This window comes from Glycine soja, chromosome 3, assembly GCF_004193775.1.
Source record: "Glycine soja cultivar W05 chromosome 3, ASM419377v2, whole genome shotgun sequence".
NCBI lineage: Eukaryota > Viridiplantae > Streptophyta > Magnoliopsida > Fabales > Fabaceae > Glycine > Glycine soja.
In genome coordinates, this window is record NC_041004.1 from 20,532,596 (window position 1) to 20,550,909 (window position 18,314).

Sequence of the window (18,314 nt, forward strand, 5' to 3'; positions counted from 1 at the left end):
TACTCCTTGGGCCTGAAATGCTACAACAGATTACCGAACAAGTGAAATTGATTCGAGAGAAAATAAAAGCATCTTAGGATAGGCAGAAGAGCTATTATGACAGAAGGAGGAAGCCATTAGATTTTCAGGAAGGAAAACATGTGTTTTTGAAGGTTTCTCCTGTAACTGGAGAGGGAGAGCTCTCAAATCTAGGAAGTTGATGCCCAAGTACCTAGGTCCGTATCAAATTTTGAAGAAGGTTGGGCCTGTAGCTTATCAAATCGCTTTACCCCCGAGTTTATCGAATTTGCATCCTGTATTTCATGTCTCTCAATTGAGACGATACAACCCGGATCCATCACATGTACTTGCACTGGTTGAAGTACAAGTGAAGGATAACCTCACCTATAAAGCACAACCTCAAAAGATTACTAATCGATGAATGAAGTCGCTGAGAGGAAAGGAGGTCGCGTTGGTGAAAGTGCAGTGGGGGCCCGACGAGGGTGATTCAACCTGGGAGTTAGAGGATAGGGAGAGAGAATTGTACCCAAGTTTTTTCCTAGAGTAGTTAATTTTGGGGACGAAATTCCTTAAAGGGTGGGAGTATTGTGACATTCTGGAAATTTCTACCCGGAATTTTGTAAACGATACATTTTGAATAATTATATATATATAAGTATTATTCAGTGTGTGTGTCTGTGTGTGTGTCTATATATATATATATATATATATATATATATATATATATATATATATATATATATATATATATATATATATATATATATACTCCGGGTAGAAGTATGTACATTGGGGGAAAGATACGCGGGTTAGGCTAATTAACGAAGAGAAATCCATAACTGGACAGTTATAGAATAATTCTCAATTAATTAGTCTAAAAATTATCGTTTTGCGTGCAACTAAAAATTTAACAAAACCAACCTCTGAACCACGCTCAGGGTTTCATTCTGAGCGTTTTGATATACATATTGCCTACTTTCGAAAACGGGCCCCGACGGGTGCAGAGAAACGCGAGGGACTGGAACCAGAGAAATGACACGTAAACCGAGGCAGGATTTTAACATTCAACAAGTCAAATTTTTCTCTCCTTGTGGCTGAGTATGAGTCACATCAAGAGAAAAAGTGGGCCCCTTTTTGCTCCACTCAAAAGGAGACATGTGGCATAGCTTTTAGGAAAGGGAAAGAGGAAGTCTTTATAAAATAAAAGCCAGGTTCTCCCTCTCTTGACTCAGCAGAGAAAATTCAGAAGCTCTTCTCATCTCCCACATTGCTTTTCTTCTCCCTTTCTCCTCCACCATTGTTGCCCATCAAAGCTCCAAACTTTGCTCACCATTTCTACTCCAAATTGCAAAAGGAAGCCATTTTCGGAGTCGTGAAGCACACCTCTACGTTGTGGGACTTCAAATTTCAGGTTTGGGTAGACTTCTTCTCACATGAATTTCGTGGGTATTGGGTTTTTGGGAGATATGATGGGTAGTTCTACTAGGTTTATGCCTTATGGTAGTTATTTGTGAAGGAATTTGTTGAAAGCATGCTAAACTTGACATGTTTGATGTGAGCCAAATTTACCCATTCTGTTTTAGGGTTTTATAATGATGTTTTGTGATGCTTGTGTGCTGAAATTGTTGGTAGAAAACTGGTAGAGATGATGGGGAGAGTTAACCTAGGGTTAAGTGTGGGAATGGTAGTGATGTGAGTGGAAAAGTGTAAGGTTTTGAGGGTTTGAAAAGCTAAATTTGGGGTTAGTGGTAATTGGAGGCTAAAGTGAGTTAATCCTAGTTTAAAATGTCATTTAGGACTTGTGGGAAAGCTTGGGCAGAGCAAATGAGAAAAAAATGAGTGACAAAGGTGAAAGCAAGAGCCATTTCTAGGGTAAATTAGGTGTTGAGGGGTCAAATTTTCGCTGTAAAACCAGTTTGAGCAAGTTTAAATTAATGTTGTAGACTTGTTTGAGATGAGAGTTTACTCTAAAATTACCCCATTCTCATTTTCACTTCTCAAACCTTGAAAATCCACTAAATTGATGGGTTTTAGATACCTAGATTTTGAATTGTCTTGGTTTGAAGCTTGCTTTTGGTTTAAATATGATTTATACATGATTTAGGACTTGTAGGATCCAATTTGAGCAAAATTGGATGTGGGTAAGACGGATTTTGAAATCTTCCAAATTGTGCAGCAAAAAGCTGTCAAATTTTGTGCAGCAGAATTTTGTTCATGTGCAGAAAATGCTTGTGCATTGCTGGTTATGGGAAAGGTAGTACATATTGGGTTCTGGACATTTTCTAGCAAATCCCAACGTTCAAAATGTAGAATTATGTACTAGGAACCTCCAGTAAAGTTTTCAAGTCGATCCAACGATTAACGAATCGGAACGAAGTGAATGTTACTGGGGTATTTGAGTAAGGAAAGCTGTAAAATGTGAATGTGTTTTGGGCAGAGTTTTATGCCTTTGCCCTGTTTTCTGGTTTAGGGTAGTTCATGATAGTTGGAATTGGATTGCTCGGATATTATGGAAGCTTGGAGGGGTTGATGGGGACCCGGTGCTGAGAGGAACGAGGATAAGGGCTACGTAGGAGTACGTGAGCTCAGTTGAAGGTGGGCAATTGGGAATGGTGGGTTCATGTTTGATTTGTGGATGTGGGAGAGTTGATTTGCACCATTGCCCGATCGCCACCTAGTACCACATATGAAGGGTGCCCCATAATCCAACAAGCTTGATGTGAGAAAGCGTGGAAGAGTCAGTCTTCCTACTTTTGTTTGTTGACCACAGAGTGGTACTTAGAGATATGTCGCGGGGGTCAAGAGACCTTGGGGACGTCAGGTGGGGTGCTATCGCCCAATACCAAGCTTGACCAATCCCGACCCAACCCGGGCATAGTCAGTCAGTGAGAACCTGTGACGTACCTAAACAGGCGAGCTCCTGGTAGTCAACCAATAAAAGAACAAAGACCACAAAGCAAGGAGGCCATTGGGGCGGCTGGCCAGCTATGAATCTTGAGTGATATCTGAAATTTGGCATCTGGTAATCGATTACAAGGCTTAAAAATGGAGACAACAAGTTAGGATGGCCTTTGGGAATCGATTACCAAGGGTGTGTAATCGATTACAAGGCTTAAAAATGGAGACAAGAAGTTAAGATGGCCTCTAGTAATCGATTACCAAGGGGTGTAATCGATTACAAGACTTAGAAATGGAGACAGGATGTTGAGGTGGCCTCTGGTAATCGATTACCAATGTTGTGTAATCGATTACACAGAGTAACAGGGCACTGGTAATTGATTACCAGTCATGTGTAATCGATTACACAGTGTAAATTGCAAGTTTCCATGTGTTGTAGTTGTGTAACTCGAGTTTGGGCACTGGTAATCGATAACATACTTTGGTAATCGATTACCAGAGAAAAAAAACCCTTGAGACATACCTTTTCACTACATGTAGCGGTTATGGGACGCATTGTATTGTTACCCGTAGTTAGATTTCTCGTGAAAGAGTCTACCCTATTTCTTTTATTTCTTGTAGATCGTGATGGCAGCGCAATTAATCCATGATCGCGTGGAGATGGAGTGCCTAGAGGGAGTTTGGGAGACCCTCGAAGGCAATGAGAGGTGCCGATTCCGTGGCACAATTCGACTCACTGCCACTTCATTGGTACATCCAGAGGAACCCGCCCGACCCTAAGAGACCATTTGAAGTGTATTGCGATGCAAGCGGGCAAGGCTTGGGGTGTGTGTTAATGCAGGAGGGAAGAGTAGTGGCTTATGCTTCACGTCAATTGCATCCTCATGAAGTTAACTATCCGACCTATGACTTGGAACTAGCAGCGGTGGTCTTTGCTTTAAAGATTTGGAGGCACTATTTATATGGTACTCGTTTTGAAGTTTTCAGCGACCACAAGAGCCTCAAATACTTGTTCGATCAGAAGGAACTCAATATGAGGCAACGAAGAGGGATGCAGTTCCTCAAGGATTATGATTTTGGTCTTTCCTACCATCCAGGAAAGGCTAATGTAGTAGCCGACGCGCTAAGCTGGAAGTCCTTACATGTTGCGACTATGATGAGTTTGGAGAAGAGATTAATAGAGGAATTTCGAGATCTGAATCTAGCAATCGAGATGCGACCCAAGAGCTTATTTGTGGGAGCGTAGCAGATCACCAATGAATTCGTAGATCACATACGCGAGGCTCAAGAGGATGACCCGTTTTTGCAAGGCAAAGTGTTAGATGCAATGGGAGATAAGGATGTGGAGTTTAAGAAGGACACAACTGGGTTAATTAGATTCAAGGGGAGGATATGTGTACCACCTTTAGATGATTTGAAAGTTAAGATCTTGGAAGAAGCACATAAAAGCCGTCTTAGTTTCCATCCAGGAATAACTAAGATGTACCAAGATTTGAAGAGAAGTTTTTCGTGGCATGGCATGAAGAAAGACGTAGCTGAATATGTAGCAAGATGTTTGACATGTCAAAAGGCTAAGGCTGAAAACCAGCGACCATCAGGAGAATTAAAGCCACTAGAAATTCCGGAATGGAAATGGGAGAGCATATCTATGGATTTTGTATCTAGTTTACCCAAGACTAGTCGTGGACACGATGTTGTGTGGGTCATAGTAAATCGACTCACCAAATCTGCTCATTTTATTCCGGTGAATATGAAGTATAAAATGGAGAAGCTAGTAGAGTTGTATATTAAAGAAGTAATAAGGTTGCATGGAATTCCTTCCAGTATTGTATCACACAGAGACCCGAGGTTTACCACGCGATTTTGGACAAGTCTGCATGAAGCATTGGGGACAAAGCTGAAGCTCAGTTCAGCTTATCATCCTCAAACAGGTGGTCAGACTGAACGAACCATTCAGACTTTAGAAGATCTACTTTGGGCGTGTATTATAGAGCAACAAGGCAGTTGGATGGAATGTTTTCCATTGATTGAATTTACTTACAACAACAGCTACCAAGCCAGCATTGGTATGGCTCCTTTTGAAGCTCTATACGGACGAAAGTGCAAAACTCCTATTTGTTGGTACGATGATGGGGAAGCAGTACTCCTTGGGCCTGAAATGCTACAAAAGATTACCGAACAAGTGAAATTGATTCGAGAGAAAATAAAAGCATCTTAGGATAGGCAGAAGAGCTATTATGACAGAAGGAGGAAGCCATTAGATTTTCAGGAAGGAAAACATGTGTTTTTGAAGGTTTCTCCTGTAACTGGAGAGGGAGAGCTCTCAAATCTAGGAAGTTGATGCCCAAGTACCTAGGTCCGTATCAAATTTTGAAGAAGGTTGGGCCTGTAGCTTATCAAATCGCTTTACCCCCGAGTTTATCGAATTTGCATCCTGTATTTCATGTCTCTCAATTGAGACGATACAACCTGGATCCATCACATATACTTGCACTGGACGAAGTACAAGTGAAGGATAACCTCACCTATAAAGCACAACCTCAAAAGATTACTGATCGAAGAATGAAGTCGCTGAGAGGAAAGGAGATCGCGTTGGTGAAAGTGCAGTGGGGGCCCGACGAGGGTGATTCAACCTGGGAGTTAGAGGATAGGGTGAGAGAATTGTACCCAAGTTTGTTCCTAGAGTAGTTAATTTCGGAGACGAAATTCCTTGAAGGGTGGGAGTATTGTGACATCCTGGAAATTTCTACCCGAAATTTTGTAAACGACACATTTTGAATAATTATATATATAAGTATTATTCAGTGTATATATATATATATATATATATATATATATATATATATATATATATATATATACTCCTGGTAAAAGTATGTACATTGGGGGAAAGATACGCTGGTTAGGCTAATTAACGAAGAGAAATCCATAATTGGACAATTATAGAATAATTCTCAATTAATTAGTCTAAAAATTATCGTTTTGCGTGAAACTAAAAATTTGACAAAACCAACCTCTGAACCACGCTCAGGGTTTCATTCTAAGCATTTTGATATACATATTGCCTACTTTCGAAAACAGGTCCCGACATGTGCAGAGAAACGCGAGGGACTGGAACCAGAGAAATGACACGTAAACCGGGGTAGGATTTTAACATTCAAAAAGTCAAATTTTTCTCTCCTTGTGGCTGAGTATGAGTCACATCAAGAGAAAAAGTGGGCCCCTTTTTGCTCCACTCAAAAGGAGACATGTGGCATAGCTTTTAGGAAAAGGAAAGAGGAAGTCTTTTTAAAATAAAAAGCCACGTTCTCTCTCTCTTGACTCAGCAGAGAAAATTCAGAAGCTCTTCTCATCTCCCACGTTGCTTTTCTTCTCCCTTTCTCCTCCACCATTGTTGCCCATCAAAGCCCCAAACTTTGCTCACCATTTCTACTCCAAATTGCAAAAGGAAGCCATTTTCGGAGTCGTGAAGCATACCTCTACGTTGTGGGACTTCAAATTTCAGGTTTGGGTTGACTTCTTCTCACATGAATTTCGTGGGTATTGGGTTTTTGGGAGATATGATGGGTAGTTCTACTAGGTTTATGCCTTATGGTAGTTATTTGTGAAGGAATTTGTTGAAAGCATGCTAAACTTGACATGTTTGATGTGAGCCAAATTAACCCATTCTGTTTTAGGGTTTTATAATGATGTTTTGTGATGCTTGTGTGCTGAAATTTTTGGTAGAAAACTGGTAGAGATGATGGGGAGAGTTAACCTAGGGTTAAATGTGGGAATGGTAGTGATGTGAGTGGAAAAGTGTAAGGTTTTGAGGGTTTGAAAAGCTAAATTTGGGGTTAGTGGTAATTGGAGGCTAAAGTGAGTTAATCCTAGTTTAAAATGTCATTTAGGACTTGTGGGAAAGCTTGGGCAGAGCAAATGAGAAAAAAATGAGTGACAAAGGTGAAAGCAAGAGCCATTTCTAGGGTAAATTGGGTGTTGAGGGGTACCCCATAATCCAACAAGCTTGAAGTGAGAAAGCGTGGAAGAGTCAGTCTTCCTACTTTTTTTTGTTGACCACAAAGTGGTACCTGGAGATATGTCGCGGGGGTCAGGAGACCTTGGGGACGTCATGTGGGGTGCTATTGCCCAATACCAAGCTTGACCAATCCCGACCCAACCCGAGCATAGTCAGTCAGTGAGAACCTGTGACGTACCTAAACAAGCGAGCTCCTGGCAGTCAACCAATAAAAGAACAAAGACCACAAAGCAAGGAGGCTTGTGTGGCGGCTGGCCAGCTATGAATCTTGAGTGATATCTGGAATTTGGCCTCTAGTAATCGATTACCAAGGGTGTGATCGATTACAAGGCTTAAAAATGGAGACAAGAAGTTAAGATGGCCTCTGGGAATCGATTACCAAGGGTGTGTAATCGATTACAAGGCTTAAAAATGGAGACATGAAGTTAAGATGGCCTCTAGTAATCGATTACCAAGGGGTGTAATCGATTACAAGGCTAAGAAATGGAGACAGGATGTTGAGGTGGCCTCTGGTAATCGATTACCAATGTTGTGTAATCGATTACACAGAGTAACAGGACACTGGTAATCGATTACCAGTCATGTGTAATCGATTACACAGTGTAAATTGCAGGTTTCCATGTGCTGAAGCTGTGTAACTCGAGTTTGGGCACTGGTAATCGATTACATACTTTGGTAATCGATTACCAGAGAAAAAAAACCCTTGAGACATACCTTTTAACTACATGTAGCGGTTATGGGACACATTGTATTGTTACCCATAGTTAGATTTCTCGTGAAAGAGTCTACCCCATTTCTTTTATTTCTTGTAGATCGCGATGGCAGCGCAATTAATCCATGATCACGTGGAGATGGAGTGCCTAGAGGGAGTTTGGGAGACCCTCGAAGGCAATGAGAGGTGCCAATTCCGTGGCACGATTCGACTCACTGCCACTTCATTGGTACATCCAGAGGAACCCGCACGCACGCTTCAGCGGACTGTGGAGTGGATACTACCTACACCTACTCCATATCGACTAGTGGAGCCAGTTCAAGTGATAGAGGTGTCATACTCTGAAGAAGACCCTGAGGAAGACCCAGAGGAGTTACCTCCTGAGCCTGTTGTGGATGCTCTTGACTTTCCAGAGGATGATGAGAACCCACTCCCTGATGTGGATTCTCTAGCAGTCTGAACTAGATACACCCACCCACAAAAAGTATGTAAACCTAGTCTAATGAGTCGTCTGCTATGATGAAGAGTCTTCACTATTCGTTGTCCCTCTAGGGCCGCTCTCCTCTGTAGAGTCTGCCTCAGATGCTGACATGATATCCTCTGGAGAATCCACATCAGGGAGTGCATCTTCATCATCCTCTGGAAAGTCAAGAGCATCCACAATAGGCTCAGGAGGTAACTCCTCTGGGTCCTCTTCAGGGTCTTCTTCAGAGGATGACACCTCTATCACTTGAACTGGCTCCACTAGTCGATATGGAGTAGGTGTAGGTAGTATCCACTCCACAGGCTGCTGAAGCGTGCGTGCGGGTTCCTCCGGATGTACTAATGAAGTAGCAGTGAGTCGAATCTTGCCACAGAATCGGCACCTCTCATTGCCTTCGAGGGTCTCCCAAACTCCCTCTAGGCACTCCATCACCACGCGATCATGGATTAACTGTGTTGCCATCGCGATCTACAAGAAATAAAAGAAAGATGGTAGACTCTTTCACAAAAAATCTAACTACAGACAACAATACAATGCGTCCCATAACGGCTACGCGTAGTCAAAATATCCTTCTCAAGGGATTTCCACTCTGGTAATCGATTACCAAAGTATGTAATCGATTACCAGTGCCCAAACTCGAGTTACACAGCTTCTGCACATGGAAACCTACAAATTACACTGTGTAATCGATTACACCTAAATGGTAATCGATTACCTGTGTCCTATCTCCCTGTGTAATCGATTACACCCAACTGGTAATCGATTACTAGTGCCCTGTTACTCTGTGTAATCGATTACACACGATTGGTAATCGATTACCAGAGACCATTTTTACATCCTGTCTCCATTTTTAAGCCTTGTAATCGATTACACCCCCCTGGTAATCGATTACCAGAGGCCATATTAACATCCTTCCTCCATTTTTAAGCGTTGTAATCGATTACACACCCTTGGTAATCGATTACCAGAGGCCATATTCCAGATACCACTCAAGATTCATAGCTGGCCAGCCGCCACACAAGCCTCCTTGCTTTGTGGACTTTGTTCATTTATTGGTTGACTGCCAGGAGCTCGCCTGTTTAGGTACGTCACAGGTTCTCACTGACTGACTATGCCCGGGTTGGGTCAGGATTGGTCAAGCTTGGTTTTGGACAATAGCACCCCACCTGACGTCCCCAAGGTCTCCTGACCCCCGCGACATATCTCCAGGTACAACCTCTGTGGTCAACAAACAAAAGTAGGAAGACTGACTCTTCCACGCTTTCTCACTTCAAGCTTGTTGGATTATGGGGTACCCGTCATATGTGGTACAAGGTGGTGATCGGGCGATGGCGCAAATCAACTATCCCACTTTCACAAATCAAACATGAACCCACCATCCCCAGTTGCCCACCTTCAACTGAGCTCATGTACTCCCACGTAGCCCTTATCCTCGTTCCTCTCAGCACCGGGTCCCCATCAACCCCTCCAAGCTTCCACAATATCCAAGCAATTCAATTTCCAAACCTCACGAACTACCCTAAACCAAGAAAACAGGGCAGAGGTAGAAAACTCTGCCCAAAACACATTCACATATTACAGCTTTCCTTACTCAAATACCCCAGTAACATTCTCTTCATTCTGATTCGTTAACCGTTGGATCGACTTGAAAATATTACTGGAGGTTGCTAGTACATAAGTCTACATTTTGACCGTTGGGATCTGCTAGTAAATTTCTAGAACCCAATATGTACTACCTTTCCCATAACCAGCAATGCACAAACATTTTCTGCACATGAACAAAAATTCTGCTGCACAAATTTGACAGCAATTTTCTGCATAATAGGGCAGATTTCGAAATCCATCTTGCCCACATCCAATTTTGCACAAATTGGATCCTACAAGTCCTAAATCATGTATAAATCATATTTAAATCAAAAACAAGCTTCAGACCAAGGCAATTCAAAATCTAGGTACCTAAAACCCATCAATTTAGTGGATTTTCAAGGTTTGAGAAGTGAAAATGAGAATGGGATAATTTTGGAGTAAACTCTCATCTCAAACAAGTCTATAACATTAATTTAAACTTGCTCAAACTGGTTTTAAGGCGAAAACTCCACCAATTCAAGATTTGACCCCTCAACACCCAATTTACCCTAGAAATGACTCTTGCTTTCACATTTGTCACTCATTTTTCTCATTTGCTCTGCCCAAGTTTTTCTACAAGTCCTAATTGACATTTTAAACTAGGATCACCTCACTTTAGACTCCAATTTACACTAACCCCAAATTTAGCTTCTCTAACCCTCAGAATCTCACACTTTTCTATCTACAACATTGTCATTCTCACATTTAGCCCTAAATTAACTTTCCCCATCATCTCTACCAGTTTTCCATCAACAATCTCAGCACACAAACATCAAAAAGCATCATCATAAAACCCTAAAACAGAATGGGTAAATTTGACTCACATCAAACATCTCAAGTTTAGCATGCTTTCAACAAATTTCTTCACAAATAACTACCATAAGGCATTAACCTAGTAAAACTACCCATCATATCTCCCAAAAACCCAATACCCACGAAATTCATGTGAGAAGAAGTCTACCCAAACCTGAAATTCGAAGTCCCACAACGTAGAGGTGCGCTTCACGACTCCGAAAATGGCTTCCTTTTGCAATTTGGAGTAGAAATGGTGAGCAAAGTTTTGAGCTTTAATGGAGGCTTCAATGGAGAGGAAGAAGATGAGAAAAGCAACGTGGGAGTGAGAAGAAGAGCTTCTGAATTTTCTGTTGAAGGAAGAGAGAGAATGTGGCTTTTTAAGAAAAATGATTTTCTTTTTCCTATATTTTTTTTCTTCTCATAAAGCACTTGCCACTTATCCCATTTTGAGTGGAACAAAAAGGGGCCAACCTCTTCCCTTTGAGGTGACTTCATACTCAGCCACAAGGAGAGAAAAGTTTGACCTTTTGAATGCTTAAATCATTCCTCGGTTTGCGTTCCGCTTCTCGGGTTTCAATTCCTCGCGTTTCTTTGCACCCGTCGGGGCCCGTTTTTGAAAGTAGGCAATATATATATATATCAAAACGCTCAGAATGAAACCCTGAGCGTGGTTCAGAGGTTGGTTTTTTTAAATTTTTAGTTGCATGTAAAATGATAATTTTTAGACTAATTAATTGAGAATTAATCTATAACTGTCCAGTTATGGATTTCTCTTCCTTAATTAGCCTAACCCGCGTATCTTTCCCCCAATGTACATACTTCTACCAGGAATATATATATATATATATATATATATATATATATATATATATATATATATATATATATACACACACACACACACACTGAATAATACTTATATATATATAATTATTCAAAATATATCGTTTACAAAATTTCGGGTAGAAATTTCCAGGATGTCACAGTTCAGGTGTTGGATCTCAATAAGCATGCACAGGGGCAATCACAGGAGCATGACATTTTAATTTGTGCATTTTGAACAATTTAGTTTATTTCAGTTATTTTATGATTTATGTTCAATCATTTAACTTTTAGTCTTTATGTTTCAGTTATTTAAATTTCAGTTGTAGTGTAGTTGTTTGACTGCTTGTACAAAAAGCTTGTTTGAACAGTGAACTGATTGAAAATGTTATGCAATGGATTGTTTTGCATGAAATGAGTTTTTGGGAATGAATTGATTGAGAAAATGTATGAATTGAGTGGATTGGAATGATTAGATGTTTGTTTTGATCAAGCTTGCAGCCATTAGAAAAGAATGAGCATGTGATTGGAAGTATGACTGAAAAAGTTAGTCAGTTTGTCAGATTGATTGTGAAGGAATGCATTGGTCGTATCCTGGTGAGAGTGTGATCCTTAAATTTTGAGAGAAATGACTATCATTTAGTACTGATTTTTGCATGAATCTCTGAAGTATGGACTAAATGCATGAAATTGAGGATGATGAAGGCCATGTTTGATTGTGATAGCCACTTAACCAAAAAGTTGATCACGTGCTTGAATGATTTATCCCTTGCACCCAGTTTAAGCTGAATGAATTATTGATTGATTGAAGCCTGAGCCTATACAATGTTATCTCCTGCTATCTTGTCTTAAGTTGTAGGACAGCATCATCCACGGGAAGCATGGTTCAAAGCAAATTTGTCTCAAATTTGGGGGAGTAATTATCAAGGTAATTTTGTTCCAAATTTGGGGGAGACACTGGGTAAGAATTGAAATGGTCAAAGTAAATAGCATACACACACTATTTCTATATATACACATAATGTTTCTGTATATACGTGTTCAAAAAAATGTAAGTACAAATGAAATTAATAAGTGTGTATGTTGCAAAGTAATGAAATGAAGTTGAGTGCCTAAATAAAAGGCAAGTATGGGGTAAGAATGAATGAAAAAGTGAAGGTTTATCTATGGATGAATGCTCTCCTAGAACCTAAGCTTTTGAATCCTAGAAAAACCATGATTTGTTGGCAGCCTAACCCCATTACAAGCCTAGAAAGTCCTTCGGATTCAATTTGTGTGTTTATTTCTGTATGATATGAGATGAAATGCAAAGGTTGGGACTTGTGTTAGTTGTTTATGATGGAATGAGCCTAAACACTTGAGCTTGAGTGAAACAATGACTGTGAGGTTTTGGTTGATGATCCTTCCTTGATTTCTGCCATCCTTACTAGCTTATTTCAGTTGTGACTCTAATGCATGTGTTCCTATCTTTGAAAAGCTGCATATTTGTGAAAAGCAATTGATTGAAGCATTCCATGATATTCAATTCATATGGTTGAATTTCTCTGTGAAGCAAACACCATTTTTGAGTGACCACTGTAGTTTGTCACTTGAGGATAAGTGAACTGTTCTTTCTTTGCTTGAGGACAAGCAAAACTGTAAATTTTGGGGAGTTTGTTAGTCGTCTTATACGACTAACTTTTGTATAGAAAACATTTTCCAAAACTTGTATAGTTCCCCAATTTATGGTTATTTTGTAGCAGTTTGTAATTAAATCTTGTTTTATTGTTAAAGCTGTCTCTAGAATATTTCTATTAGATTTAATGATGCAATCCGTGCAATTTCAGGTTAAAAAGAGGCTAAGTCATGATGTGCTAAAAGTGACAGTTGAGCTCAGCTCATCAGTTGGGCTAAGCGTGCATCCATCGCTAAGCGTAGCTTCAGTGTGCTTAGCGCAACAGAAGAATATGGCAGAGCATCAATATGAAGGCCCCGCACTAAGCGCGAGATCAGTGCACTAAGTGCAGCAGTTGTCTTCAGCCAGGCTTAGCGCATGACTGGCGCTAAGCTCAAATCCACTTACTCGCACTAAGCACGAGGGTGGCGCTAAGCACAATGTTGCGAATTCAGAACCTATTTAAAGCCTGTCTTCTGTAGAATTAGGGTAAAAGGGAGAAAAGACAACTTTTGCAGAGAATTCCAGAGCACACCATAGTGCCTATTTCGGGAAAAGAGCTCTGGAGGTACCAAGAGGAGCAGCTTTTGCAGAGAGACCTAGGTTTTGTAATTAGAGAGAGATTAGTGAGTTTCAAAGTGATTGTGAGATGCTAAGAAGAGGAGGAGGGATCCCCCTTCTTGTGTAAGGAGCGGTTATTCTCTACTCTTAATCTCATTATTGTTAGGGTTTTTCTATAATGGCTAGCTAAACACCTTTGTTGGGGATTTCTAAAGAATAGCTGATGTAATTCCTTTAATATCTAATTGGTTGTGTTTATTGTGTTCAATGCTTCTTTTAGTGCTTAAATTTTATATGCTCTTGGTCTGATCACCCATTTGTGTGCATAGTTAGGTGACTTTAGCATTGGGAAATGTATTGTTGCCTTAGAACTTGATTGAAGCAAGATTGAAACTTAGTCTTAAATGAGGGATCTGCAGATTAAGTTTTGGTTTCAAATATGTTGTTACAATAATGTTGTTTGGTCTAAGCCTAGTCTTAAATGAGGGATCTACGGACGAAGCTTAGGTTAAATTAGTCTAAACTTTTGTAAGCTATTTAAGCTGAGCCTAGTCTCAAATGATGGATCTGCGGACGAAGCTTAGTTTAAGTTAGTCTAAACCTATGAGGGCTGTCTAAATTAAGCCTAGTCCAACAAGAGGGATCTGAGGATGAAGCTTGGACTAATTCAGCCTAACTAGGGATCGAGGTTTAGTAATTTAGGCTACAACATAGAATACAAAAGCATGATTGATTAGAGAAACATCTTTATATACATTAGCTTGTTTGTTAGAAAGACCTAACACTTTTACCTACTACTATCAATCTTACTTACTTGCATTTTTTACTATTTTTAGCCTAGACTTAGTTTAATTTTGTTTAAACCATCAATTATAAATGTTTCTTTCAACAATGCCTTATTTCTGAATTTAACCCTGTCCAATACTAGTTTCTTGTGTTCGATACTCGGATTCATCCATTTTAATTATAAATACTTGATGATCCGGTGCGCTTTTCAGCGAATCGGATTTCCCTTGAACATATTTGTATAAAGAAAAATTGGACCAAAAAGTAACTACAGGGGAAATCCAACAGTCCCCAATCCTCATTTTCTTCCTCCTCGACTTGATTTACTGGCCGCTCAAAGTCAACATCTGGGTCCTCGGTATCACTGCTTTCACAAGACTCATTGTCAAATCTGCATCAAATCATTTAATCGCAACGAAAATAAATATGTAGAAAAATGAAACGAATAAAGGTGCGACAGGGAACATATCAATAAAATGTTGTATATTGATATTCGCTAGGACATTAAAGAAAAGTATGCTATACAAGAGAAGCAGACCCTAAAGCCTAGGCCCAACAATAGGGTCCAAACTACTTGATTACATTGGATTTGACACAGAAATCTTGGGTCGCTTTATGATCTGCCAATTTTTCAATTCAAAGCTCGAGGAACATGGATGCACCCAATTTGGTTGATCTTGATTGGTTTCTTCGTCCAGCATAGCAGCTTGATCTTCATGCATCCACCCTGCGCTGACAAAGCTCTTGTTGATGTGACAAATAGGGACCCTCTCCACCTGTGGTCCTCGCCCTTGTAAACGAGCCAACCTTCTTTCTTTCCTTTCTAAAGAAATCCTCCTCTTGTCAGCATTTGTAGGCTCGTATCCCAGACCAAACCTCCCATGGCTTTCAGAAAACTTCAACAAGCTTGTCGTGCCATCACTGTTCCGGGCCAAACCCATTCCAGGCTCATAACCATCTTTCATCATAACTCGGGCTACCATCAAAGAGGCAACAGACAAACGTGGTTGTACCAGAGGAGACTTCACATAAGCATTGTTCACAATTTCCAATACTTGAAAGGATGTTTCTAGCGACTCCTCTGCAGCTTCAACATAAGGCGTAGAAGACAAACAACTCACTAGTATGTCCTCTTCGCCCGACACTATAATCAGCTAATCCTCCACCACAAATTTCAATTTATGGTGCAATGTTGATGGGACCACCCCAACAGAATAGATCCAAGGCCGACCTAACAAGAAACTGTAGGCGGGGTTTATATCCATCTCTTGGAAAGTTATCTGGCATGTGTGTGGCCTAATCTGAATCGGGAGATTGACCTCTCCTCTCACATCATGACGACTACCATAAAAAGCCCTTACCACCATGGAGCTTGTCCTCAAATATGACGCATCAAATGGCAATTTATCCAATGTTTTTTTGGGCATGACATTGAGAGAAGAGTCGTTGTCAATGAATACCTTAGCCAATATATGGTCCATGCACTTGATGGATACATGCAAAGCCTTGTTGTGTCCCCTGCCCTCAATTGGCATCTCCTCGTCAGCAAAAGTCAAGTAATTGTTTGTGGTGATGTTCACTATTCCCCTAAAACCCTCCACCGATATGTCTTGCGCCACATGGGCCTCATTCAAGATTTTTACCAACAATGCCCGATGAGGCTCGGAATGCATGAGCAGCCCTAATAGAGAGATCCTGGCTGGCGTTTTGTTCAATTGCTCAATTACTTTGAATTCACTCTGTTGAATGATTCTTAGAAATTCAGCTGCCTCCTCAGCCAATATCTTTCTCTTGCTAAGGTCATCCTCTTCTCTTCAAACTTTTTGACAGGGGCCTCGTTATCCGCGGTCAGGCCTGTCTTCTTTCTCTCGCCCATATTTGCCTTTGCCTTCCCCTTGTCTTTCGACCTTGCCAGTAGTTCGGGAGGAGCAAAAATACTTCCACCACGAGTCATGCCGCTCGTACCAGAAATATTCATGATCTTAGCAGCCGAAATGCCAATCCCAACATGCAGACGGATGCATCCTACCTTCTGTTGGATCCCTGTACACCATATTCCACGGTACTGCCTTCTCACTCTTATAAGGGAAGGGTGTTGGCGTCTTTGCTACAGAGGGCTAAAAACCTCAAGGTATCTGAGTGGTAATATCTCTGGTGAAATGAATTACCAAAGGCTTAGGCTTACTTGGAATTTTGTCACTCGACTTCATGAATACCTCTCATTCCTCCTTTTTTGCATTGTGGATTTCAATTTGACCCCTACTTATCAGTCCCTGCAGCAACTCCTCAACTATTGGGCACCTTTCTACATCGTGCAACGCCCCTGAATGCATCAAGAATGGATATCCCTTATTTCCGTCATATTCAATCACATCGGCCTCACGGAACGCCTCCAATATGAATCATTTTGGAGTCGACACATCCCCTATCTGTTTCAACTCCCAAGATTTCCCTTCTCCCACCGCATTCACCGACGAGCTTCCATGATTTGCAAGTGGATTAGTCCTTACATTGGGAATCCTCTTGAAATGTAAGCTATCCCGCATCGATCAAACTTTGTACTTTGTGCTTAAAAGCTACACATTGCTAGATGAAGTGCCCCGGGACGCCACCATGATAGGCGCCTATGGCATTAGGATTGTACCATCGGGGAAATGGAGGTTGATAGATCTTTCTCGAGCTCACTACGACCATTTGGTTTCTGAGTAAGGATGGTAGCAGACCGACGTACGACATTAGGATTGGGGTGAACTCCGCGACTTTTCTCGCTAGGAAGTTCCTCCTTGGGTTGGTGTTTGCATTGGGGTTGGGATTTGCACTCGGCCTGGGTTGTGTAGGGAATGGATTTTGTGGGTGATGTTGGGGAGGTCTTTGTGGTTGATTGGTAATTCTCGGTCGGAAGGGCATTGAGCAAGGGGGAGAGCCAATATTGGCCAAGTAATTATATTGGTGCGGGGGACATTGATACATGGGGTTGTGAAGGGTATGTGAGGATCTTGGCCATGTTGGTGTTGTGGTCACGGCGTGGACATCTCCTTCCTTTTTCTTTGCTTCACCTACCCCAGGCCTCCTATTGCAATAACTTATCGAAGCAGTATAATCAAATTTGCCCCTTCTTAGGCCTACCTCGATCCTTTCGCCTGCAAACACCAAATCTGCAAAACTCGAAGGCATGCATTCCACCATCGTCTCATAGGTAATATGTCTACTATCATTGTTATCATTTCCCTTTCCATTATTGGGGGCTTGTTGGACAAGTGGCCTTAATAACTTAAGAGGGGGGTGAATTAAGTCTTACAAAATTTCTCACTAACAAACTTTTAACCCTCTTTTTAAAAGATAGGGTCATAATGCAGAAGAAGAAGCAACAATCAATTTAATAATGTTTTTTAAACGTGCAAGACAAAATTGATTGCAATAAAATAAATAAGATAAGGGAAGAGAGAATTGCAAACTTGATTTATACTGGTTCAGCCACTTCCCGTGCCTACGTCCAGTCCTCAAGCAACCCATTTGAGATTTTCCACTATCTCTGTAAATTATTTACAGACTTTGAACACATATTGGGATCCCTCATCCTTGTGTTCAAGATTCTCACACTCCAAGAGACACACCGTCTCTTGATTACAACTGAGTTCAAGATATGAACAGAAAGATTTCTCTCCTTTAGAGTAGATGATACAAATTGAAGATCATAAAAGAATTCTCAATAGATTTTCAAGTGTTTGGCCAATAGTTTTTGAGAGAGCATTTGACAATTAAGTTTTCTTAGAATATCTCTCTCTTACTTTTTGAATTTAGACACACATATATATAGGTCCAACGTGCCTTTTCAAAATGGTTTGAAGAGATGTGTCTTTTCAAAAGGCCTTTCTAAAATTTTCTCACTAGTAATTGATTACAAGTTTCTGGTAATCGATTACACAGTTATATTTTGAAGGGTCATGACTTTTCAAAG

General features: G+C 40.7%; 1 protein-coding gene across 1 annotated transcript; it reads left to right on the top strand.

Annotated features, from left to right (window-relative positions):
- Positions 1-5,238: 5,238 nt before the first annotated feature.
- Positions 5,239-5,586, top strand: LOC114405020. The gene has a single exon (XM_028367720.1). It carries the CDS (start codon positions 5,239-5,241, stop codon positions 5,584-5,586), a length of 348 nt encoding a protein of 115 aa, XP_028223521.1.
- The last annotated feature ends 12,728 nt before the right edge of the window (positions 5,587-18,314 follow it).

Bases quoted from the DNA above. Each gene is read 5' to 3' on its own strand.
- LOC114405020 (XM_028367720.1), top strand. From the start codon at position 5,239: ATGCCCAAGTACCTAGGTCCGTATCAAATTTTGAAGAAGGTTGGGCCT.